Genomic DNA, 26,107 nt, shown 5'->3' with positions numbered 1-26,107 from the left:
AACCAAACTGTAGTGGCTTTATTCATTTATAATTGTGGTTTTTTTTTGGCCACCTTTAAGGGTAAAACCCTCTCCAAGTAATGTATAACATTAATAACAGCTAAGTCTCAGTTTGATCTTCCCATCATCCATGAGTACCAATGGAGGCTTTTTCTAAATTTTCTTAATAGCCATATGGGGGCAATTTTTTATTATTATTTTTAGTTTTTGAACATTTAAAAGTGCAGCCAGTCTGCACATAAGTCAATGGAGTCAAGGCTCCATTGCAGCTGAGTGCTGGATTTGCCTTGGGAGGAGGGGGAAATTTTAGGAAATTGATCGTTGCTGCAATCTAAGAGGTATAGAGGATTGTTGACTGGGGGTCCAAACCAGCCTCAGGCCCACCTCTGACATGGAATATTAACAGCAGACTACGTTACAGGGCTGTCATAAGCTGCACTCTCTCAGCACAGCCCTCCAACCTATAATGGGTGTATACAAGTAAAGTATACTACGGAGTCACTGTATGCTACTCTCTCAGCCCAACCTTCAATATGGGGATAAATTTGCATACCACCCAGAGAACGTTTATTATTGGACAGTTTAAAAATGTAATAAAATAAAATATGAGCAATGGTTGGTCCCCTCTGTTGTCATTCCACCGGCAGGCAAAGATGTCTTTATTCATACAGAACTCTGGAATTTGAGTGGTTTGTTGCTGAAGGGCTTTTTTAATTATTTGGTGCTGCATGTTCCTTTTATTATGTTTTTAATGTATTTGTTTTTACATTTTAATTCAGATTTACTTTTTCCTCCAGATTTTACTATTAGCCACCCTGAGTGCCATACTTTGGCATAAACGCAGAATATGAATGAATGAAATAAAAATAAATCAATAACTAAAAAAAAACCTGCAGGATTAACTATAAGGTACTCTATGAGCTTCAGTCCAATCCTTACAATGCAACAAGAATCTAATATTTCTGGATAACACTGCAGGGTTGTTGTAAACTACTCAGAGCCTGACCTGCAGTATTCTATGTAAACTACACTGCAGGGCTGTCAAGTCATTCTTGCCCAGCCATATGCAATAGCGAGACAACGTGCTGCTTTTTCTTTGGAATTTACATTAGCAGGGCTATTTTTAGAATGTTTTGTGCTAAGTAAGTAGAAAGACAGGAACTCTTCTCTTTGCTGCTATCCTTTGGGATTTGGGGTAGGGGTGGATATACTAGTTCTCAATCCTGGCTACATTAAAATCTTGGATTCCCCCACTGATTTCTATGGACAGCTCTCACTTCGGACTCTGAGGTCATTTAAAAATGCCTTTTCAATGTGAACCAGGAAATGACCTATCCAGACAATGAGGTGGCTGTCTCCTCTTCCATCCTGTTTTGCTCCATTACTCTCAGAGAAGGAAAGAGAAGAGGCAAAATAGAACAAAGGACATAAAAGAGACACAAAGATATAACTACCCATCTTCCACTTTCCTCCTCATTCCCTTTGCCTTATTTTCTCAACTAGCCTGTTAGGTGATCAGTGGCATTTTGAAGCTTCGCAGGTTGCCACTGTTATGTCATACTCTTACGGTCTGTTTCCAGCCAGCAAGCCAGTTCCATTCCGCCTCATTGCAGTTTTCTTTTCCAACTGACATAACATTTTGTGACTGCTGAGGATACTCAGTCCTCATTGATTCCCCCTTTCTTTGAGGGGGTGGTCCCCTAAATATATTTTCTGCAAATCTTGACACACACACACACACACACACACACACCCAGCCTGCTGTGTGTGGATGATGTCATTTTAGCTATATAAGGATAGGCACTCACTCCTAAACTTCATAAACAGAGGGAATGATACTCATTTGCTACCTCACAAATGAAGATCCCACAGCCCACATGTTGCCATGGATCATCTTAACACTTATACAGAGCGAACAGGCAAAATATGTTTTTCATTTCAACTGAAATTCTAATCACATATATTCTGCTGGTTTATCTGCAGGAGCATTCATTTAATAAGAAACAAACTAGATACTTAGGAATTGTGAAAAGGTAAAGGGGACAAAAGAAAACTAAGGGCTGAAGTAACTTTGGCAAATGCTTGTTCCCAAACTTGCATTTGGCAAGATAACAAGAATATCAGAGTGGAGAGGTGGGAGCACTTGCAGTATGCAAGTTTCCAGTATGAGGAAATCCTTCTTATACTCACAGTTTCTCCTCTACAGATCCCACCTCCCTGCCGCCGCTGCCCTAGCATTTCTGCTTTCAGTTGGTTTCTACATTTTCTCAGCCTGGCATGGAGGGGGGCAGAATTCAAAATAGCCTGGGGAGCATTTGCTTGGAGGATCAGCAGGCAAGAAAGTGTTAGATACCCCCTTCACACCTGGCCATTTTTTCCTGTCTCATGCCCTACCTGTGTAATAGACTTACAATGAAAATAATACAAAATAAGGCATTTCCCTTGAAGTATCTAATTTCACCCTACGAATAGAATTACTGCAGTATTACATTGCTTATGTTTTCATTATTCTGCACAGGGGCTTCTTCCCTGTATGGGAGGTCAGAATTAACATACAATAGGTCAGTAGGTTACTTTTCATTATACTGCATTGGAAGGTGCATCACATCTAACTTCATGTGACTCAGCACCACAGCAAGGCTATATTTGGTCAGAATTAGAAACAAAAGTTTCCCCTCCCTTTTCCCTGTAGGAAGTTGCCTTTAGCATGTGTGTCTAGTAGATATAGAACGAACGACTTTACTTCAGTATTGTCTTGGTGAATTCTAATTGGTAGGAGTTCATACTCTGACCTCATTTATGTGAGGTCAGCTAATGCCCACAATGTGTTACCATTTGCAGACTCCTGCAAACAGAACAGTTCTTTCAAACTGAAATATTCTGACAGAATATCATGCTCAGTCTTTTCCAACAATCTGCTACAATGGAATACAAATGTATTTTTCACAACATGGTAGCAATCCTATCTTATAGTGGATACTTTATCTGTTTAAATGTCGTTTTCATAATGCCCACTGGTTGATAAGTTCATGAAGACTAAGGCATAAAAATCTCTACTGTCTGTTGATATCACCAGGGGAACTGAACCCCGATTGTCGGCCAATCTGGCTGAACAGAGCTGTACTGCTTGTTTGCAACTGGGAGCTGAACTCAAAGAACGTGCCCTTCCTCAATGACAAGTATATACCTGGCTGTGCAACGGACACAACATTATCTGCTAAAGGTTTTTTGTTTTTTGATACAACACATGATTTAATGCTTTTATCAGTGAGTTCCTCTGCATACAAAATAATGAAAATCACCCTACAAGCAGGCAGAGAGAGAGAGTGAAAGAGGAAAAACTCTTATAAAAGCTGAAGTACCCTTTTTAAAAAAAATTGTGTATGAGGAGAAAGTACTATGATGAGCTGGAATATGTTTTATGAATGCATAATAATTTCCTTAAGTAAAATGAATGCATATGTATACTATTCAATGAATGATACCTTTATCTGTCTTGTATATGTGAAGTTTCTGGTAATTCAGTGTTTTTTAAAAATCAATACTTTGGCAGAAAGAAATTAAAACAAAAATTCAACTGATATTGGTAACCTATAATGTGGAGGGGTAACATCCCCTTACCACTGTTTGTATTTCCCCTTCACAAAGACAACATTAAGAAGTAGTTGCGACTGATCTTTTGTACATGGAGACTTGAGGCACAATCCTATGCATGTTTAGATGGAGAAAAGGCCTACAACTCCCAGCATTCTCCAGCCAGCCTGGAATTTCAGGCCTTCTACCCACCTGCACCGGTATCTTTTCAACTTGCCCAAGATACAACTTTGCAATTTGCCATTTGCCTGTTCACCTGAGGCAAGAAGGCATTACTCTGCATGCATAGCTAAGGGGAAGCATCTCCTTCCAGCCAGCGTAATGATACTTGTAGCCCAGAGGAAGATCAGTGTGGCACTATCACACAGCTGCCTACAATTCTTTTACTGGACTTTAAGGATGAAAGAAGTAGCATACTCAGCCCTAATAGCAGTGTGGTGGTACCCATTCAATAGGCAGAAGAACCACCAGAATTATTTTGTGATGGTTTATCCTGACCCACTCTGACCTAGAATTAGGCTCCTGTAGAACTTTGCAGCTTCATTTCCCAGCCTTAAAGGGATAGGAGACCATTGAAATGTACAGCCCCCTCTCCTAGCCTTAAAGAGATGTGCAAAGCAGGTGTAACAGCATTCCAGAGGTGCTTGGAGGGGCAGGAAGAGAGGGAATGCATGAATGACCTGGGGAAGGGGGCAAGTTTGGAACCAACAACTGGAAAAGGAGAACTGGAAGCTGGGAGGGGGGAGAGTAGCTGGGCAATGGCGGAGCAGACAACTTGCGTTTATTTGAAATAAGCCCTTATTAAATTGTTCTTTTAAAAGTAAATTGCTTTTACTTTCATTTTAATTTCATCTCAAAGGGTTATGTCGATCAGAAGTGGACATTTTAAAGGGATATATGGCTAAGGCCTAGCTTAAAAGAGGCTCCCAGAAATCTAACGTGGTTTCTGTTTTCTGGAGAAGGGCAGGAGCGTTTTATCTGCTTCATTCTATCACTGCCTAAGGGAGGAGAGCTGATACATCTATGCAGTTATATCACTGAGAGAACCTACCATAGTGAAGGGGTGGGCAACTTGTGTCCTTCTAGATTTTTGGCCTACAACTCCCATGATTCCTCATCATTGGCTGTGCTGGCTAGGGCTGATGGGAGCGGTAGGCCAAAACATGCTTTGTCTTAGATTCCTGCATTGAGCAGGGGGTTGGACTCAATGGTCTTTTAGGCCCCTTCCAACTCTACTATTCTATGAATCTAGAGGGACACAAGTTGCCCACCCCTGTAGCACACGTGACTGTGTATGGATGTATAAGTGTTGTCTCTGTGTGTCTGTGTTCATAGGCATGACAGAGGGAAAAACCATACATGAAGTATGGCACACTGATGGTTTTAAAACTGGAAATGTGGCTCCCAGTCCCTCATAATAATTAGGTATTTCTAAAATATTTCATAAAATGTACTAGATAAAAAATTATCAAAGCTGCCAGAACTCTGACTTGTTTATTCAGATATGATGCTCCCAGCCATTGGCTGACATGCTGTGAAGTCGTGGTCTTCTTAAAAAACAAGAGTAATCTTTCAGGTCAATTGGCACAGAGACAGGATGATCAGTGTGTTGTTGATGGAAGGGGGACCAGTGAATATAACTACAGTTGTACCTTGTATTAATGAAAAACAGAGAGGAGATACACATCAAGAATTGATGCAATGGATTTTTTTATTTATTTTTTTACCCGCGTGGTTTAGCAATTGCTTTGGGAATGGCATCAGCTATGCACTTTGTAAATATTAACCTTTCCCTTAGTCATAGGAACAATTTCATCTCATACTCCTATAGTAAAAATACTCTTACTTGGAAGAAGGTACCTAGTCACTTTTAGGCAGCATTTTAAAAAGTGGAGTGCTCCTGAGGATGTTGAACGATCAGTGCAGAACACAAAGTTTTCCAACATGATGGTAACGAACACATTCTGACTTTCAGGTTATATTGGTTCATTTGATCCAACTTGTAATAAGAGATGTGGAACCTTTTTGGAACCAGAAGAAGCCTTGGATTCTTCTGCCAATTTTAAGTTAACTAGTAGCATACACCAAAAAAACAGAAGTGCACACACAAATATACTATTCACTCCTCGCCCACCACTACCACTGTTTCCATAGCTGCCTCTTAAAAACAACAAAACAACCTTGCTTTCCTCACCCAGCTCTCCCTAATCAGGTCATCATCAGAAAGTCACAGCTTTCCCCCTGCATAAACACGGTCTGTTAAAAAAATCCAGAGTGACAGACTGTTGTCATTCAATATCTCATTGAAATTTCAGTTCTTCTTTATTATATTTTTGTGGGCCTATGGACATGGTGCCGAGATCAGTAAAAGTGAGGGCTTTGGAGGGATCAAAAAAGGGTCTGAATGTCAGAGTTCCCCACTTCTGTTTATAGCACAGGCAAACAGCATATGCTAGCTGTGGAGCATTAAGTAACACAGCGCTTGTTTGTTTGTTATATATTAAAAATATTTATACCCTTCCTTTCTTATATGCTTCAAGATGGCTTACAAAAATAAAATAAAAACAGCAATACAGAAAAAGAGCAAACAATAAAAGCCAGCAATAAACAAAAAAACCCAACTAAAGACATAGAATAAAACATAATAACATTAAACTAAAAGTCAGAGTAAAGAACCCCAGGAATTCTACAAATAAGTATGGCAAGACAGAAAGAAAATCCAGTCTCTAAAGTAGGGGTAGGCAGAAAGTAGATCTCCAGATGTTTGGGACTTCAACTCCCAGAAGCCCCTGCCAGCATGGCCAATGGCCAGGAATACTGGGAGTTGAAGTCCCAAACATCTGGAGACCTACTATCTGTCCACCCCTGTTCTAAAGGACAAAAGCCTTCTTAAATAGGCTGGTTTTAATGCTGCAGTCGAAAGCCAACAAGGAGGGGGTCAAGATGAACTGCCATAAAGAGAGAGTTCCAAAGTACAGGCACAGCAACACAGAAGGCCCTTTCTCTTGCCCCAACCAAATGTGGATTTGGAACTGGCAAGAGGGCTTCTGTGGGTGATCTTAATAAGTAGCCAGGCTCAAATGGGAAAAGATAGTCCATGAGATACCCTGGTCCTAAACCATGTAAGGCAGGGGTAGGCAACTTGGTTTTGGACTACAACTCCCAAATACTTCACCGTTGGTTACACTAGCTGGGGCTTTATGGGACTTGTTGTCCAAAATATCTGGAGATCACCAGCTTGCCGACTTCTGGTGTAAGGCTTTAAAGTCATAACCAACACTTTGAATTGTGCCTGGAAACAATGAGGGAGTCAATGCATTTGTTTCAGCAATGGGGTGATATGGTCCCAACATCTGGATCCAGTAACAATCTGGCTGTTGCATTTTGAACAAGCTGAAGCTTTTAGACACTTTTCAAAGGCAGACAGAGCACACTGCAGTAGTCTCATGATGTAATTAAGGCATATGTCATCATGCCCAGGTACTGCACAGTATTTCTCCAGAGACAGGCATAGCTGGTACGCCAGCTTAATCTAGGCAAAGATACCTTTAGGCAATCAACATTAAAGCTGGGTCCTGAAGAACCCCCAAACTATGAACCTGTGTTTTCAGAGGGAGTGCTACCCCATCCAGCACAGGCTGAATGTCTATTTCTAGATTGGCTGTTCTACTGATCAAGAGCACATCTGTCTTGTCTGGATTACATTTCAATGTGTTAACCTTCATCTAGCCCATTAGTTACTCCATACACTGGTTCACATCTTCCACAACTTCCCTAGAATGTGATGGAAAGGAGAGACAGAGCTGGGTGTCATCTGCATATTGGTGGCATTGAACTCCAAATATCTGTGTGATTTCTCTCAGCAGTTGGTTCAGGCAATTACTTTTTTCCCCATGCATACTGAAGTTCTGGGGTACAACAGGTGGCTATCAAGTACAGCCGATTTTACATCTACTACATCAAAACTTATAACATGTTTTGCCTATGGAAAAGAAATACAGGGTTTGAAAATTCCCTTTGATATGGAATTATTTCAAAATGAATTGTTGATCCTGGGTATTCCCAGGGGCACCCCTACAGCATTCCTACAAGCAGAAACTGGCTCAATAGCAGTTAAGAGCGCAATCCTATGGATATTTAGACAGAAGAAAGTCCTACAACTCCCAGCATTCCCCAGCCAGTTGGCTGGGGAATGCTGGGAGTTGTAGGACTTTCTTCTGTCTAAACATCCTAATCTATCATTGTCGCCAGAATCTTTAATTACTGTCTTAAGGTACTTTCTCTTCCAAGTACCCATTTACCCAGACTGTTTTGTGGAGCAAATGGGAGTCATTCAGCAAATTCTCAAACTTGGCTCCAGAGATTAGTCTTTCAAATACAATATCATGGTTTTTTTCCACTGGAGCATTTCTCCACTTTGAGTTTTATTTCCTGCAAGCAGGTATTCTGAATGTTACAAACGATAGCTGCCATTTTAGAAGGGCATTTTAATTAAATACTGCACCAAGGTATTAATTAAGTACCTTAATTAAATACCAACTCCAGATTCTGCCCATTTGACAGTGGGTCAGTGGAGTTCCCACTTTCCCCATTATTTGTTTCACTGTCTTATTTTCTCTACAGCTAGGATAAAGTTTTTAGAACATGTCCTTTCAGGGAAAACTCACTGGCCTGAATTGGAGAAAATAGATTTTCTGTTTACATCTCATAAAGGGCGATCCTACTGGCCGTGGTGAACTTTGCCCTCTCCGCTTCTAAAATCTGAGCAAATTTCCCATCCTGTTTGTGCAATGACAAATAAGTTTTAATGATTATACATTGCTATGTGTTTTTATGTGTTTATATCCCATAAAAGCGTAGCCCTATTAGCAATGATCTTCACCCTTTTAGCTTCTAAATGCGAACTAACTTCCCTCATGCTATGTGGAATGACAAACAACTTTTATTGATTTTTAATTGTTGTGTTTAATGATTTATGTGTTTTTATGTGTTTACATCCCATAAAAGGGTGACCCTATCAGCTGTGGCAAACTTCGTCCATCAGCTTCTAAACTGTGAACTAATTTCCTGCACCCTATGTGGAATAATAAGTAAGCTTTATTATGAATGGTTGTTTTAACATTTTATGTGTTTTTATGTATTTTATGCCATATTTTTACACTTCCAGTGGCCACTGTTGTAACCAATGATTGTTAACAATAAAAACTGTATTCATAATACAAAAGGTTCCTTGAGAAATATGCCCTACACATAAGCGACTGTAACCCTCCTCAGCCATGCATGTCCTCACAATTGCTTATGCAAATGTTACTGTGAACTGGGATGTGCACAGATACCAACAGCAGCAATTTCCACAATCCACTGCAGTATTTTTCCAGGTGCAGTGAGTGAAGGAATTGCTGGGATAGCCTATATCATACTAACATTATCCCACCCAAAAGGCATTTTGAGAACAGCTTAGATTAGATCTAAATATGGGGGTGGGTGGAATGACTCTGTGAAGCAGACCAGCATCTCCAGAAGTCTTGTCATATTAATCTACCATATCAGAAGACCACAAGCCTAAATGCCATTAATTTAACATTAAAAAGAAGCAGGAGCAACTACCCATATTAGGAAGATTTTACTGGGATAATACTTCTTTTCCAGTTGCAAATGAGGTCAAAACTACTAGAACAAATCTTTATAAATACATGTGAAAGAAATGCATTTTTATTATCAATTTTATTTATATTATGCCCAATTTATGCTATTTCTTCTGGTAAAGGCACAGTGAAGCTGCATCTAGTCACCCACTCCTGACAGCCAAGTTGGTAGATAAAGTTAACAGCTCCTTTGATTAAGGCTACAATGCACACTTACCTGCAAGTAAGCCCAACTGAATATAGTGAGACTTACATCTGAATAAATATGCACAAAATTCTGCTATGAAATCCCTTTAAAAAAACCCTATTCTATAAATTTAATAGTAAAAAGAAATAAAGGTCTTTCATTTAGTAGCACACATACTACACTTCAGTTTTAACAAATTATATACAATGTTTTAATGTTTTCTTTATCTTAAAACTAAGACTTTTAAGGGCGCAAACCTAACTAGATAGGCGACCACCTCCGAACTCGTAGGCGACCACCTATCCAAAGCAAGGCAGGAGAGGCATAGAGATGGGGTTGCTCCCTCTGCGCCTCTTCTGCCCTGCTATTTTTCGCTAGACAGCCATCTTTGGCTGCCCCTTTTCAGTCACTCCGCACTCCTCTTACGAGCGCAGAGGACGGGGCTTCTCCACACTGCCTCGGGGCAGCGCGGACGAAGGTGGAGGTCAGTTCCTCGAAATGAGCATATCCTATGGCTCTCTATACAGTGTCTAGTGGCCACAGGATTGCTCCCTAAGACTTGACTTAGGAAGCAATCCTGGGGTTTGGACTTGATGGTCTTATAGGCCCCTTCCAACCCTACTATTCTATGATTCTGTGATTGACTTAAATACTGCAAATCAAGGCTTTGGATTTTAAATTTTGCTCACATTGAGCATTTATCCCAATAGTGATGCACACAGGGGGGCACACTGAAGTGCCACTGAGTGGGATAGGAGATCTAAGTGCTTCCTGGCAGGTTCTGCTGGATATGAGGGCCACCAGGGAATAGGTTCAAGCTGCATGATACAGACACCTCAGTGCATTGTTTGAGGAGCAGTCAGCAGTATCCAGAATGGGAACAGGTCAATAAGGTCACTGGCCCAGCCTGGGCATTTCTAAGGTGCCTTATTTTATCAATGACACAACGTGGCCCTAGACTGCCTCCTTCCTCAGGTGCTTCTCAGAAATGTCGACGTAGGATGCAGTCCTATGACTTCTGCCCTCAATGATTGTAAGCCTCCAAACTCGGAAGCTTACAGTCATCCCATGCAGAGTGGGCAGAACAGTAGTGGCAATTTTTGCCTACCCATCCTCCTACTGTGCAGTTTCGCTAGCTGGGGCTTTTCAGAGTCTGGGACCAGTCTCCCCTTCTCCCCACCTACCAGAACTTCCCCTTTATCCCCCATCGGAGGTTGTGATCCCAACCTCAGACAGCCAGAATGGTTCTTTCTGCACTGGCTGTGAAAGGGATTGGAGCGAGGATTCCCCCCTCCAAGGTCAAAGCACTGTCTCCAACCATGGATCCAGGAATCCGAAATATCCTATGGCCCCCCAGACACTGTCTAGAGGCCACAGGATTGCTCCTTCCAGCACACTGTCTCCTCTTCTCCTCCTTGGCCATGGCACAGCAGCAGTTGCAGCAGCTGACCGATGTACTCTGTCCATCCAGTCCTGGCATCAGCACTCACCATGGTGGAGAAACTGCCAGTCTCAGTGGATCCTCATGGGCCTACTAAGCCTGCATCCATCCGGCAATGCTTATCCAAAGCATTTATTCAAATAATGGCCTACTGCATTTTAGCTTTTGGATGATAGTCATGCAAGTATTGATTTAAGGCAACAGCATATCCAGTCTACATATAATAGAGGTAGACATTACTGCAGAGGTAATATCTCATTGCAAAGTAGCATGCTGTTATTTTTTATTTTATTTTATTGGAATGCTGGTTGATCTCGGTTCTAGCACAAACCAGTGAGAGGCAGTGCCCCATCTGGAAAAAAAAACAGAAGCTGAATATGATTAATGTCAAAGGCAAATCCTGCCAAAGTCTAACTTACAGAGCAATTTTATGCATGTATACTCAGAAGTAAATCCCACTGGGGTCAATGGACCTTATTTCCAAATGCAGGCTTAGTGGTAGGATTTCTAGAAGGGTAGCCACGTTAGACTGCTGCAGCAAAAACAATGAACAGTCTTGTGGCACCATAAAGACTATCAAATCTATTATGGAATAAGTTTTCATGGTCTACTTCATCAGATGCATGATCAGATGCTAAGATGATTGTGTTATCATCAATAATAGCTTGCTGTGAAAGCAGCTTGCTGTGAAAGGTTAATGTGCTTCATCTGCATACATTATCACAAACTTTTTTTTTACATTTCACTGGCATTTAACTCCAACCTTTACATTTTTTACCTTTACACCCATGTGCATATAACACCTGCCAACTGAGGATTATAATTCATGCATCTGATGAAGTGGATTCCAGTCCAGAAAGCTTATGCCATAATAAATGTGTTAGCCTTTAAGGTGCCACAAGATATATCGTTGCTTTGAGTGCTAAGAGTGAAACTGTCAGTACAGCTTTTCCACAGTTTGGGGGCTTTTACATTTCCCACAACTGTAATGCAAACACAAAATTCACATTGGTTCTCTCCCATTCATTCATTCATTCATTCATGCATTTGACTAATTTATGCCCCACATGTTCTGACTCAAAAAAAGCACTCAGAGCAGCTTACATCCTTCCAAAAATATGAAAACATTCTCCTGACAATCCCCCCTCCAAACCTGTTTGAAAACTGTCCTTCAACTCCCCTCATCGACTTAGGTGGCAGGTAGCCTATCCCCTTTCACTACCTTCCACATTCCCTTCCACTTGGCCAATCCATTCGCCTCAGCACCTTATGAATCCCCACTTTTTCCAATTATCTTCCCCTATGTTCTACCCTACATTAGCATGGTAACAAGGCTCAAAGGCCAATCCTGTCTCAAGACCTTTTTTTACTTTAAGTGGAGCCCAAATGCCCAGCTCTCTTGCTTCACCATTCAGACACCAATTTCTGCCTTTATTTATCCCCTTCCCCTTTATGAAGCAGGTCATTTTACCCTGCTGGCCCCGCCCTGTGAAAGGTGCTTTTAGTGTCATGTGCAGAAACATCCTTTGCCTTCAGACATCTGTTTCATCTCCTGTACATGTCCACTCTTCACACATTATGTGTGTAAAAAGGTGATCCTGTGTGAACCAAATCATGTTTTGAAGAGGCTCTCAGGCTTATCCTTTCTATTAAACCGTGTAGATGCATTTTATCTGATGCACTCGAAGGGCTTCTGGGAAAAACCTCCCTTGGGAAAATAACAGATAGTTTTGAAACAAAATAAACTGAAGGTCATACAGCTATTGGTCTGGACTAAATAGGACATTCCAATGGATACTTTTCTGGGAAAAGAGGAGCCAAACAGCACTTCGTCCTAGCCAAGCAGATGGATGGGGCCTTGCTGTGTTACCTGTCCATCTGATGCAGTCAGATGAAATGGTCACTGGAAACAGCATTTGGAAGGAAGAACACCAATGGTCCCAATTCCGCTGATGGAGGAGGCCTTGCTATCATCTCACGTCTCCCTCTGTTGCAAAAACACATCTCCCCATGTTGCATGGTTGAGAACTGGCATTTGAAAGTTTCTGAACTATGCTTGGCTCAAATTAAATCCTGGCATAAGGTTCCTCTTATTAACTCAAGGGGGGGGGGGCTGGTGGATCTGATTTCACTGGGGTAGAGATTCGATTCTGGGTTTTAGTTAAGACCATCCAGAAGTCTGAATGACCTATCCAAGGTGCTGGACCCAAAATGGGTCCAGCAGAAAACCCAGAATAGAATCCCTGCCCCACCGAAATCGGATCCACCAGCCCCCCCCCCAAGGATCCTCCAAGAATAAGAATAAGAATTTATTACATTTCTATACCACCCCATAGCTGAAGCTTTCTGTTGGGCTTTCCTGGTGTTATCTATTTTTCCCCTTTCCTAGAGAAATACATGTGTTTCTTCTCATATACTTTGATCACCCACAAATGCACTGTCATGTAGAATTCCTTAGTAGGCTACTTTCGCTGTCTGCTTTATCTACTAGAATTCAGGGGTGGGCAACTTTGGTCCCATCAGCCTTAGCCAGCATAGCCAATGATGGGAAGGATGCTGGGAGTTGTAGGCCAAAACGTCTGGAGGGCCACAGGTGGCCCATCCCTGATGGAAGGCACTTTTGTTCAAGAATGAATGTGTGAGACACCTGCGGACTGTACCGTGACAGCCCTACACAACGCAGTTTGCTTCAGTACACAGCGACTGACACGCATGTTGTATTGTCACGTTAGGATCTGTCTACGCTCGCGCTGCGATTCTACCATTCCTCCGCGAAGGCGCCTTTCATACAGAAACTTCCTAAGGTCCGATGCGGCCTCGAGAGCGGGAGGGAGCCGCCCTCCTTTCCATGGCCGCCACGCCTGGGAATTCCGCGCCCTGTCCTGCCTCGTTCCCAGCAACCCGAGGCGCGCCTTCCCGCCCACCCTTCCTGCACACACCGCAGGTGCCCGGCTGGAAAAAGTGAGCCTGAGGCGAGGCTCTTCAAGCGACACCAGACGGCAGGCTCAAGAGCCGCCAGTCAAGCCCCGCAACCAGGCCGGGCTGTGCCACCCCCCCCACCCCGCCGCACCCTGGATCGGCCGGCTGGCCCAGCGGCACCGTTATGTCCGTCCCGGGTCTGCGTTTTCAGCACCGGCGCAAGGAGAGCGGGCGGGCGGGCGGCGGGGCAAGGGAAGCCCCGGGATTTCCCGGCCACTTACAGAGCAACCGCCGCCGCCGCCGCGCGGGAGGGAGGCCAGTTCTTGCAAATTAGGGAGCCATGAAGTCGCCGGCGCGCGCGCTCTCCCGCGCGCCCACCCTCACTCACCGTCGTTGGCCTGACCCATCTCAATGAGGGTCTCCTCGTTCGCCTTCTTCCCCACCCGGTTCATGGCTGCTTGGGAGAAGCGGCCGGGAAGGCGACCGAAGCACCCTGGAGCGCAGCAGGAGAGAGCCAGGCTGGAAGAGAAGCGAGGGGAGGCGGGCGAGGCAGGCACCGCCCCCACCCCTGTGTCTGTCTCTCTCTCTCTCCCTCCTCCCCCTCAGTTGTCAATCCCTTCCCCTCCTGCTGCGGCGTATCTCTGTCCCTTGGAATCCCGGCGCGGGACGGGACGTAATTAATCGGTTTTTGTCGGCCCAACCGCAAGGACCGGGGTAGGAGGGGGAGAATTGCTTAGCCCTTAAAGGGGAAATGCCTTGGTCGGCCCTGGAGGCTGAGCCGGGAAAGTAAAGGCGGTGAGGGGAGAGAATGGTGAGTCAGGGTCGGTGCGCGCTGCCAAGGTTCGGTCTCGGCTTACTCGTGCGGATTGCGTCACGGGGAAGAAAGAGGCACCACGCTTCTGCTCCTTGCGCGCGCGCTCTCCGCTCTCTGCTCCCCGCCCTTTTCCTGTTGAGTCTTTCGGTGCTGATGCTTCTCGCTGGGTGGGTCTGAGCTATTAGGAGAGGCGTATTCAAGCGTAGAGCCGCGGCCGGGTTTGTAATCAACCCTCCCCCGCCCCCTCCTTCTTCACAGAGAGGAATATTTCCACTTTTCATCGCCTACCAGTGGAGGCTGGTGGCTCCGATTTCGGTGGGCCCGTGAATCCATCCTGGGTTTCAGTCAGAACCAGCCAGAACTCTAAAGGAGCTGTCCGAGGTTCTGCAGCTATTTGGGAGACGGGGTTCAGCACCCTGGTTAGCGCCTTTAGAGTTCTGGCTGGTTCTGACTGAAACCCAGGATGGATTTACAGCCCCGCCAAAATCAGAGCCACGAGCCTCCACTGTCGCTTGCTGTCTCGTTTCCCCAATAACGATTATGAATGTTGTTCTCGTTATATGACAAAAAAAAGGATCAGGAGGCCGCGAGTTTAAGGAGAGGAAGGGCATAGGAAAGAGAAAAGGTCACCTTGGACCAGTCATTCTTTCTCAGCTTAACCTACCTTACTGGGTTGTTGGTCTCAGCCTAATCTACCTCACAGGGTTGTTGTGAGGATATGACTGGGAGCAAGAAATGATATATGATGTCCTGAGGTCCTTGGAGGGAGGATAACAGTATAAGTTAGCGGCTGCTTGTCCTTTTTCCTCTGACAGGTTTTTCCCTCTCTCAAAATTGCTCCCTCCTTAAAGCTTCTTTTCTACCTGCACAGAGGACTATTGGAACACACACCCCCCTTTAACAAATTCTGAGGGGATTTTATTTTGCAAAATACATCAAGAGCTAGTCCAGCCACAAAACAGTCTGCATACATTTCCTAAGAGTCAGAATAATGTGTGAATAATCTGAATGATTTAATGAATAAGAGGAGGGTGGGAGAGAGGAAGTGCTATCTCAGCCAGTTTTTAAACAGAAGGAATTCCAGTGAGGTCCACTTCACCAGTCAGTAAACTTGAGTTACTGTGTTTTAGTATGTGTTTTAGTATGTATGATGATGGGCCTTTTTATTGTCAGCACGTGTATGCACATGCACAATATACATGCATGTAAGATCATCACAAGTAGACAGAGGTATAACACCTTAACTCTCAACCATGCATACTTGCTTGTGTACTTTTTTCTGTTATAAAAATATTAGAGGACACACTTTGTGAAGGGTCTAGTTAATAGATTAGAATTGCTCCAATGGAACTCATCATGAAAATTTTCACTGTCACAAAGGCTGCGCTCCTTGTGAGTGCGATCCTATTCATGTTTAGACAGAAAAAACTCCAACTCCTCCCAGCATAGCTGGTTGGGGAATGTTGGGAGCTGTCATACTTATTTTCTGTCTAAACATGCATAGGATTGCACCCTAGGACAGTATGTCAAAGCTATTAACAGCTGAATTGGCTCAGTGATAGAAAACAGTATCTAATCAAGGTCATGCTCAGAAGCATAATATGATTAATATAGTATCCTGTGCTCTGAAATATTTGTGCCCATGGAGCAGGTTTTCCCTCAGGAACAACAAACAAGGTTAAGCAGGTGCAACATGTTTAAGATTAAGGCTATATGAGATTTGGCTGCTCTTCAGGCAATCAGGCACAAAACTGATTTTTTTGATCTTTCTGCTATCTATGAGTCATTTGTATACCTCGTACTCTCTTAGAAAGGAATGTGTACAAAAGCAAAACATTAAAATGAGGATCAGCTAGGAGGATCTGCAACCAATAAGTTAGCCAGGCATTGTGGTTGACTTTGTCAGAGATCTCTGTCAGATATAACTACTTGAAAGGTGAACAAAGTTGTTTGTCAGCTTAAATTCAAGCAAGGCTGAAATATGGCTGGTCTTGCAAAATGTTAGTGATCACCCTGGGGTAATAAAACACTGTGTGTCTTTCTAGGTGTCCTACAAGTCCCAAAGATCATATACAACCATAGCAACTATCTGATAGCTATGGAAGAGTTGTGTAACATTTTTCTCTCTACTGGTTTTCCAACAGATCACATACATATTGAACTGTGAGAGCACATCTCAACAAGTCTAAGCAAGATCTTGGAAGATCTGAGGGGAAAAACCTTCCCACATTGTGGCTGATAATTTCTTACAAGAATATGCTTAATGCCTAAAGCTGATAAACTTTAAAATAAGTACTGTCAACAAAACTTTTTAACAGCCTAACTAAAACTTGTGTTCAACATACAAGAATATAATAATTGACTTCCTGGATCAAGCCAAGGTTCTTCTAATCTACCATTGTTTCCATTAGTGGCTAGCCAGATGCATCTTGGCATCTCACAAACAGGATACAGCAGCAGTGTCCAGCTGTTTATCTCCATCATTCAGTACTCAAGAGTTATAATGCCTCATCAGAACATAAGAAGAGCTATGCTGGATCAGACCAAGGGTCCTCTAGTCCAGCATTCTGTTCACACAGTGGCCAATGAGCTGTCGACGAGGGACCCACAAGCAGGGCATGAACACAACAGCACCCTCCCACCCATGTTCCCCAGCAACTGGTGTACATAGGCTCACTGCCTCTGGTACTGGAGGTAACACATATAGCCATCAAGGCTAGTAGCCATTGATAACCTTTTCCTCCAGGAAATTGTCTATCCCCCTTAAAGCCATCCAAATTGGTGGTACATTGTGTGGTAGTGAATTCCATAGTTTAACTATGCACTGTCTGAAAAGTACTTCCATTTATTTATTTATTTCATTTCTATACTACCATAGCTGAAGCTCTCTTTTATCTGTCCTGAATATCCCACCAATCAGCTTCATAGGATGACCCCAGGTTCTAGTATTTTGAGAGAGGGAGAAAAATGTCTCCCTGTCCACATTCTCCACACCATGCTTAATTTTGTAGACTTCTATCATGACTCCTCTTACCCTCCTTTTTTCCAAGCTAAACAATCGATCCCAACTGTTGTAACCTTTTCTCGTAGGGGAGATGCTCCAGCCCCTTGATAATTTTAGTTGCCCTTTTTTGCCCTTTTTCCAGCTCTACATACCTCTCTTTATTTTTTTAGGTGTGGTGACCAGAACTGTACACAGTATTCCAAGTGTGGTCGCACCACAGATTTGTATAAGGGTAGTATGATAATTGGCAGTTTTATTCTCAGTTCCTTTTCTAATTATGCCTAACATAGACTTCGCCTTTTTTACAGTGGCCGCACACTGGGTTGACATTTTCATCGAGCTGTCCACCACAACCCCAAGATCTCTTTCTTGATCAGCCACTGCTACTCAGATCCCATCAAGTTATCATTGAAGTTGGGCTTTTTTGCCCCAGCGGGCATCACTTTACACTTGCTTACATTGAACTGCATTTGCTATTTAGATGCCCATTCTCCCTGTTTGGAGAGATCCTTTTGGAGCTCTTCACAATCCTTTTAACCACCCTAAATAATTTGTTGTCATCAGCAAACGTGGACACTTCACTGCTCACTCCTGATTCCAGATTGTTTATGAACAGGTTGAAAAGCATTGGTCCCAATACAGATCTCTGTGGGACCCCGCTATTTACTTCCCTCCATTGGGAAAATTTACCATTTATCCTACTCTCTGCTTTCTGTTCTTTAACCAGTTACTGATCCATAAGAGGACCTGTCCTCTTATTCCATGACTCCTAAGTTTGCTCAGGGGTCTTTGGTGAGGGACTTTGTCAAAAGCCTTTTGGAAGGTGAAGTAAATAATGTCTACTGGATCACCCCTGTCTACATGTTTACTGACACTCTCGAAGTACTCTAAAGGTGCAATCCTATGCATGTTTAGACAGAAAAAAGTCCTACAGCTCCCAGCATGCCTCAGCCAGCATGGCTGGCTGGAGCATGCTGGGAGTTGTAGGACTTTTTTTCTGTCTAAACATGCATAGGATTGTGCCCTAAAAGGTTAGTGAGACAGGACTTACCTTTGCAGAAGCCGTGTTGATTCTTTTTCAGCAGGCCTTACTAGTTTTACTTTAATAATGTCTTCAGCCAATTTACCCAGAACAGACATTAAGCTAACTGGCCTAAAGGGATCCCCCCTGGATCCCTTTTTAAACATTGTTGTTACATCGGCCATCTTCCAGTCCTCTAACATAGAGGATGATCTTAGGGACATGTTACATATTTTGGTTGACATTCCTGCTAGCTTTCCATGATGCCTCCTGCAGAACAAAAATGAATTACTGAGCCAAGTTGTCAATGAATTGGACAACACTAAAATACACATGTTCAGTGAACCAGGCTGTCTGAGCTTCTGTGTTAGCGCCCCACAAAACTGAAGTCTGAGATCACCTGCTATATAGGATTTGAACTAATTAACTTGGTCTTTATTCTTCATATATTTAAAGGCTTGAACTGATCCTGCAATACTTACTTAGACATCCATTGGTAATTATTTTTTCTTCCTATAAAGGACATTGTCATTTTTCTTCCTATAAAGGACATTGTCATCTACATTTATCTTCTAACCCATTCAATGTTTCTTTTAAATGTCAACACAAAATATAAAATAAGAAAGGATATAGAAAAAAGACTAGGTTAACTACTCGCAGTTCTGTAGGTCAGATCTTGCAAGCTATAATTTATTTAAAATCTTTTTCAAGTTTTAAATATATCAGGGCCTTTTTGTTGACAGAGACTCAAATTAGAATGTTAAGACCCCACTAAAAGCAGGCCAAGAATGCCAATCACTGCATCTAGATTGCTGGCCTACTGATTACAGACTGCCCACTGAAGATTCCACCCACCAAGTTCAGCAAGGAAGCCATACAGTTACTCTGCAGAAATAGTTTATCTAGAATTCCAAGAATGTTTGGTATAGTCTTCCAGCAAAGTGGGTTACTTACTGAGTAGTTTGGGGTTTATTCACATATATGATCAGATTGTGTTGACTTCAGAGTGGCCCAGGGCTGTGGTAACCTGCCTCCCCTCCATCCTGTAGAGTGTGTGTGTGTGTTTTTAGATCTCTTCAGTATGCTAAAGTAATGTTTGTGTGTGCTGTGCATGCATCAGCAATGTATTTCGAAGCGTACCCCTGTATCTTTTGCCCATTCACTTAGGGCAGGGGTGGGCATCCTTTTGGAGTTTGGGACCTGCATTGACCCCTGAAGAACCCATTGGGGGCTGCACAAATGGGCAGAGCTGGTGGTGAGTGGAACACACACACATTTACACACATGCATTTCTCTCTCTCTCTCTCTCTCTCTCTCACACACACACACACACACACACACACTTTTCCTCTCCCTCTTTCCCACACCCCAGCAATCCCAATGAAGACAGCAATTTCCTGCTGCAGCTTTAACCAGACGGTTGATCGGCTAGGCAGTGGGGAAAGAGGGCAGGGCATCCCAGGCCTGGCAGACCACACAGAGAGTGGTGCCAAGGGCTGAAGGGGTCTGTGAGCCATGGATTTCCCAAACGTGAGTTAGGACAAACTAGATGTGCAGACTTTGGATATTCAAGCTGGGAAAAGAAGAGGCAGCAATGGACTGAGGTGAAGCGAGGCTTAGGAAAGAGGAAGACCCTGCATTTCTTTCCTGTATGGTCTTCTTCCTGCTAGAGTAAAGCACACATAACACCGCCCTCATTTTATATATGAAATGGGGTGGACACAAGTATGATAACCAAATCAGCTATAGTTTTACTCATATGGTTCTTAAGTGTAAAACAAGCCTTGCTAATATGGTATAAAGTATTTCCTTGCTGAGGTAAAATTTCATACAGGCTCTAGGGACAGTCTCAGGGCCAGTCCTCCCATGAAGCATGGTGAAGAAACACCACTTCAGGCAACGGAGTGGGAGAAGCAGCAAATTGCACCTCTCTCCCCGGCCCCACTGGGAGAGCCTGCCACTGCTGACTCCAGTGGGTGCTCTGGAGAACCCTGCAGCTGCTTGCCTACCATGGCATTTTCCTTAACGAGAGAGCAGTCAGCGGGGCTCTCCAGAGCAGCTGCCCTCTGCACAGGTGATATCCTGGGACATCTCTCCCATGCCTGGCTCTGAGGAATGGCCCCCTCAGAACTAGGCATTTTGGCAGGGCGGGCTCGCTGAGAAGCCATGCTGGCTGCTTCCTCTGGCCATGCCACTTGGAGGTCAAGGTAAGAAGTATGGGGAAGGGGTGGGATGCAGTAAAGGGAAAGGGTGGAGAGGTGTAACATGGTGGCAGGATGGAGAAGGTGGGTGAGCACAATGTGGAAAGGGGTTGGGGGGTTGTGACATGGTGGCGCATATGCTCTCCCGCCTCAGGTGGCAGGAGAGCTTGCACCAGGAACTGCCAACTACTAAAGATCCAGGGAAACTGGGAAGCCAGGGAAACACACAGTGGGTGAGAAGGAAGTTAATTTCACATGTTAATTTGAACTAAGCCAGATTTTGACTACATGGGCAATTCCAGATGGAGGGCTCCTAGTGCTCTCAGTCCAAAGATATTGTGCAGCTATTGTCTTTTCCTCCTTAATGGATCTTTTGTGAAAAGCAAAAAAATGGAAGAAGCAATGAGAAAATTCAGGACAGTTACAAGTGGAAGACAACTTTGTCTGGACCCTCCATAGAATTTCATGAATGAGGCACAGTGATTGCATGGTAAAAGGCATGGCCTGAGGCACCCCATGTCTCAAATGTGTCTTAAAAACAGTTAAATTTAGAGTTAATCATAGCAGGGATAAGACGGGTGGGCAACACGTGGCCCAGAGGGTGCATGCAGCTCCTGCTGCCCACAAAATTCAATGCTTAAAAAATGTTTCTTAGAAAAAACAACCATACCGGCCGCTGAGCACCAAAAGGGTAAAAAAATTACCTTCAAACTAGCGAATGTTGACACTTTTGGCCCATGGCCCACCATAGCCACTACAGATGCCATTTTAAATATATGTATCAGTACCTGCAGAGGGAGGTGCAGCCTGTGAGGGTGTGTGTGTACAAAAATGGCCCCTGGACCTCCCACAGTTGCCCATTCTTGGGATAAGCAAAGCATGCTGTTGCTGTGTAGAGTAGCATGGATTCATCTGGGTGATTCCCTTTGACGATGATGACGATGATGACGATTTATTGCATTTCTATACCGCCCCATACCCAAAGATCCCTGGGCGGGTTACAAAAGTTAAAACATTAAATACAATATAAAAAGATTAAAAGCCATTTACAAAGAAGCACACTGTTTTAACTGTTTTATTGTTTTAGATTTTTAATTAGTATTAGCTTGTTTAATAGTTTAATATGTTTTTAGTGTTTAAATTATTTGTTGTTTTATATTCTTTTAATTGATTTTATCTGTACACAACCCTGAGATCTTAATGATATTGGGCAGGATACAGATGTTATAAAGAAATAAATATTTGGAGAGGTGTCCTGTCCAATTCCAGGTTAGAGATAAGGAACCATAAGGACTGTTGCACTTCAAGAGGTAGCACCTGGAAGCAGGCTGAAAATGCAGGCACACTAGTCACCTGGTCATAGTCTTCTATAGTATTGTGAGATGTACTATATTTGTATTTAAATTATAGAAACTATTTCTAAATGTTCATCTATACATACAAGTTAGCATATGCAAATCAGTGTCCTCTTTTTTTGGTGATGCATTTCCTCTTTTTTTGGCAATTCATAAGTGGCCACCCTAGATGGGTGGACAAAAGACACATACCCTTTTCAGTGATGGTAGCAAGAAAGCAGAATACCCTGCCAAAATATGTTTGCCTGCCTCGTTGGTGCTCACCTTTCAGCAAACAACCAACCCTTTTCTTTTCCAGCAGGCCTTCTATAGTATCTTTCTTTGACTTTAATTTTAGTTTGGTTTGCTGCTGCACCCAATAGTGTTTGTTGATTTGTATAATTTTAATACATTGTTATTTCTTCGTTGACTGGTTTAGTCCAGCCTTCCCCATCCTGGTGCCCTTGAGATGTTTTGGACTATAGCTCCCATCAGCCCCAGCCAACATGGCCAATGGTCTGGATGAAAGGAGTTGTAGTCTAAAACATCTGGAAGGCACCAGGCTGGGGAAGGCTGGTTAAACTTGCAAGCTGTGAGCCACTTTGCATAAAGGGGTTTGTAGTTGTTGTTTTTAAAGACAGGCAGGATATACATTTTGAAAATAAATATTTTTTTCAAAAAAATACTTAGCATCTCCTTCCCATTGGTTGCACTGGCCCTGAACTACTCTAAGACCAGAGCAGGAAGGGGATTTATGTATTGCTCAATGGCTGTTCTTTACATGCATTAGAAATCTGTATTACAGTAAAGACACATTTCAAGTAAAATTAAACCAAGATAAGGTTATTAACTTTCTTTGTAACACAACAATAAGCAAAGTTCTATACGAAGTGCTACATTTTGTACTTGCTGCTCCTCTGAAAAAGGAACATTTTCCAATCTGGAGATTACTGCTTGTATTGGAGAATATTTCTCTGCGCTGGGAATGACTGGACAACGACATATTAACTCCAAACACACACACACACACACTTGATCCAGAAAGCCGGGGCCTGGAGTCATTCACTACCTTTTAGTGAAAAGTTTTCAACATTCTTTTAAATTATAATTTGCTGTGGTTTTTCTTTTTCTTTTTGGATACATAGTGCCCTCTGCTGGGAAAAAGGCATTTATGTTTTATTTTAGTTTGTTACATTCTGCTCATTTAAAGTACATGGATAAAGTGATAAAATATTGGCTGAATCTCATAAATAAGACATTTATTTAGATTATAGTTCTCACTCTCTAAAGCTCAGGACAAATATGAATTGATGCTAATTTATTAATAATTATTATAATTTCAATAGAAATAAAGTACATCTCACCATAGTGTGGAAGACTGTGACCAGATGACCTGTGTGCCCGCCTGTTCAGTCTGATATCCAGGTGCTAACTGCTGATGGGCAACTTTTCTTATGGTTCTTTATCTTTAACTGGAATTAGACAGCACCTCCCCCCCGCCCATCAAATAGAGAATGGTCCTCTATAAAAGAGGACACCTGATGACCCTAGGTCCTCATCCAGTTCTCAATCAAGTTAACCCTTTTGGGGTGCAATCCTATGCATGTTTCAACATAAAAAAGCTGGCTGGGGAATGCTGGGAGTTGTAGGCCTTTTTCTGTCTAATTAAGCATAGGAATGCACCCTTAATTGTTTAGATATTTGTCCTGATGAAACAATAGCGATTATGAACTATATTCACATCATGTTCATTCTGTAAACCCAATTTAATCTGAGCAAATCATATTTCCCTATGTAAGAGGAAAAACAGGTTTCAACAGTGTTGTGAGCAGGTGCAATGGTACCCATTGGCTCCAGCACAGATGGGAAATGTAGTTCCCACACTTCCTGCCATCAGTGGATGTACCACAAATGTTCAAGGCAATGATCCAAGTCCTATGGTAGGCCCACCCCACTGCATGTATACATTTAAGAGGAAGGTGAAAGATCTGAGTGAGGATTAGTGGTCACAAGGATTAAACAGACCCAAATGAGCCCAGTTTCAGTCACCCTGGACTTTGGAGGGGTTTGGACTGGACTTGAAATAGAATTTTGAACCCTTAAAACATGGTGTCCATCCTTAGCCCTGCACCAAATTTTTCTTATTACTTTCTAGCATTGCTTGGGCATTAGTCACTGATTTACACTTCCCCCACGTAGAGCACATTACAGTAGTCCAATCAAGATAACTAATGCATATAGGACTGTCAAAGAAAACTTCACAGCTTATTCTGAATGCTCACATCTTTATTCAAAGAAAACAAAAGACAGAAAAGAAAGCATATGTATTTGGAGATTCCTACAAAATTCTTGTAAAGAGGTTCTCCCTGGACACAGTTAAAAGAAAGCTTTTACACAATGAAAAACGAGGCACAGCTTTGGCTTATACTGATTGGATAACAGAACACTACAGAGGCAGGACAAATTGCACGGCACTTCTGATTGGTTTGTAACTGCTACATAGCAAAACAATAAGTTTAGTTGCCAGTGTGATAAACAGTTCTTCCTGTTCTGGTTTAATCTGGCTGCTCAGGTGGCACTGAAGCTGGGGCACGAATATTTTCTCTTTACCCTGACATTACTTTATACCCACACTTTCAGTCTGCATTCTTTGTTTACTTTCACTTTTCTGCATGCCGGGTTAGTGAAACGCAGGGTCAGTGTAAGCATCAGTCTGATTAATGGCCGTTGGAATTTTCTTCCATAGGCCCATGGCCAAGTCTGACCGCATCAGGAATGGATGCACGTGGCACACCAACCAAAGCGAAGCAAAACCACTCCTGGACACAGCCAATGCCTGAGCATCTAATAACAAGCCTAGGTCCAGGAAAATGTGAGTATAACCCATCCAGAACTTGACTGCATGTAAATGTATAGACATACAAATTGATACATATACAAACACAGATCTATTTACATATTTCAATATTTGCACAAATACTCTCACTCTCTCTCTCTCTCTCTCTCTCTCACACACACACACACACACACACACACACACAGAATGGGCTCTCAAAGTGGCTTCCAACAATGAATCATCATTGCAATAAAATAAAAGTAAAAGACAATAATACAAGAATCATTTCTACAATCAAACAGATCAAAGAGCAATAAAAACTATCTTACCCAAAAACTTCCTTAAAAAAGAAGATATTAACAATATTCCTAAAAGCTGAGGCCCAGGGGGTCTCATAACTAATTGTACCTTACAGTGCAATCCTACACCTGTCTACTCAGAAGTAAGTCCTATTGAGGTTAATGAGGCTTTTTTCCCAGGTAAATTTGTATAGGATTACAGCCTAGGGGTGTAATCCTATGCATGTTTAGACAGAACATGGCTGGCTGGGTAATGCTGGGAGTTGTAGGACTTTTTTCTGTCTAAACATGCACAGAATTGCACCCTAATTCTCTTACTTAGCTGAAGATCAAGATAAGAGGTTTATAATTATATGCAAGGCCAAAGCTGGATTCTAAAGCACCAGTAGTTGAGCATTTGGCAGTCCAAGATGCAGACAACCAGATCTTTGTCTGATGTTTTCCTTGTATCATTCATTTCCCACCACAAAAAAGAGAACTGCCATTCAGTTTTTAGAGTATCTTCTTTTCAGCTGGTGTTGTCTACTGCTGTTCCAACATACTTGAACTTGGAGGAATTATGTGACGTCTTGTGTTCATTTTGCTTTATAAGAACATGGCCCATGTTGGTCCTCTCTTTGAATACTTACTTCTAAGAACTTTTCCATGCTACATGATGCCTATCCAACTCATTTATGCTAGTCAAATAGTATAACGACAAGTTATTCCACACTAAAAGTGAAAACTAAGGGAAAATGTTGGCAGCATTTATTTTCTGACAGCCATATAGTAAAAGCCATAATCTTGTCCTGAATTGCTGCAATAATTTGGAA

General features: G+C 42.7%; 1 protein-coding gene and 1 long non-coding RNA gene across 4 annotated transcripts in view; one reads left to right on the top strand and one right to left on the bottom strand.

Annotated features, from left to right (window-relative positions):
* The window catches only part of ANO5 (anoctamin 5), a 109,070-nt gene extending 94,361 nt beyond the window's left edge, over window positions 1-14,709 (bottom strand). Inside the window, exon 1 of one of the 3 annotated variants that reach the window (XM_084852355.1) lies at window positions 14,175-14,709. In XM_084852355.1, coding sequence (XP_084708481.1) covers window positions 14,175-14,238 — 64 coding nt within the window. In that variant the 5' untranslated portion in view covers window positions 14,239-14,709. The remainder of the gene's footprint in view (window positions 1-14,174) is intronic. The other 2 variants (XM_084852364.1, XM_084852346.1) reach the window with 2 other exon arrangements.
* Window positions 14,564-26,107, top strand: part of LOC146357624 (uncharacterized) — a 71,985-nt gene continuing 60,441 nt past the window's right edge. The window contains exons 1-2 of the long non-coding RNA XR_014790528.1: window positions 14,564-14,597; window positions 24,907-25,032. This is a non-coding gene — a long non-coding RNA (uncharacterized LOC146357624). The remainder of the gene's footprint in view (window positions 14,598-24,906; window positions 25,033-26,107) is intronic.

Source organism: Heloderma suspectum, chromosome 1 (genome assembly GCF_057233095.1).
Source record: "Heloderma suspectum isolate Gila_16-S chromosome 1, 16-S_ref, whole genome shotgun sequence".
Lineage (NCBI taxonomy): Eukaryota > Metazoa > Chordata > Lepidosauria > Squamata > Helodermatidae > Heloderma > Heloderma suspectum.
Note: the sequence above shows the minus strand (reverse complement) of the source record. Positions and strands in the feature narration are given on the sequence as shown.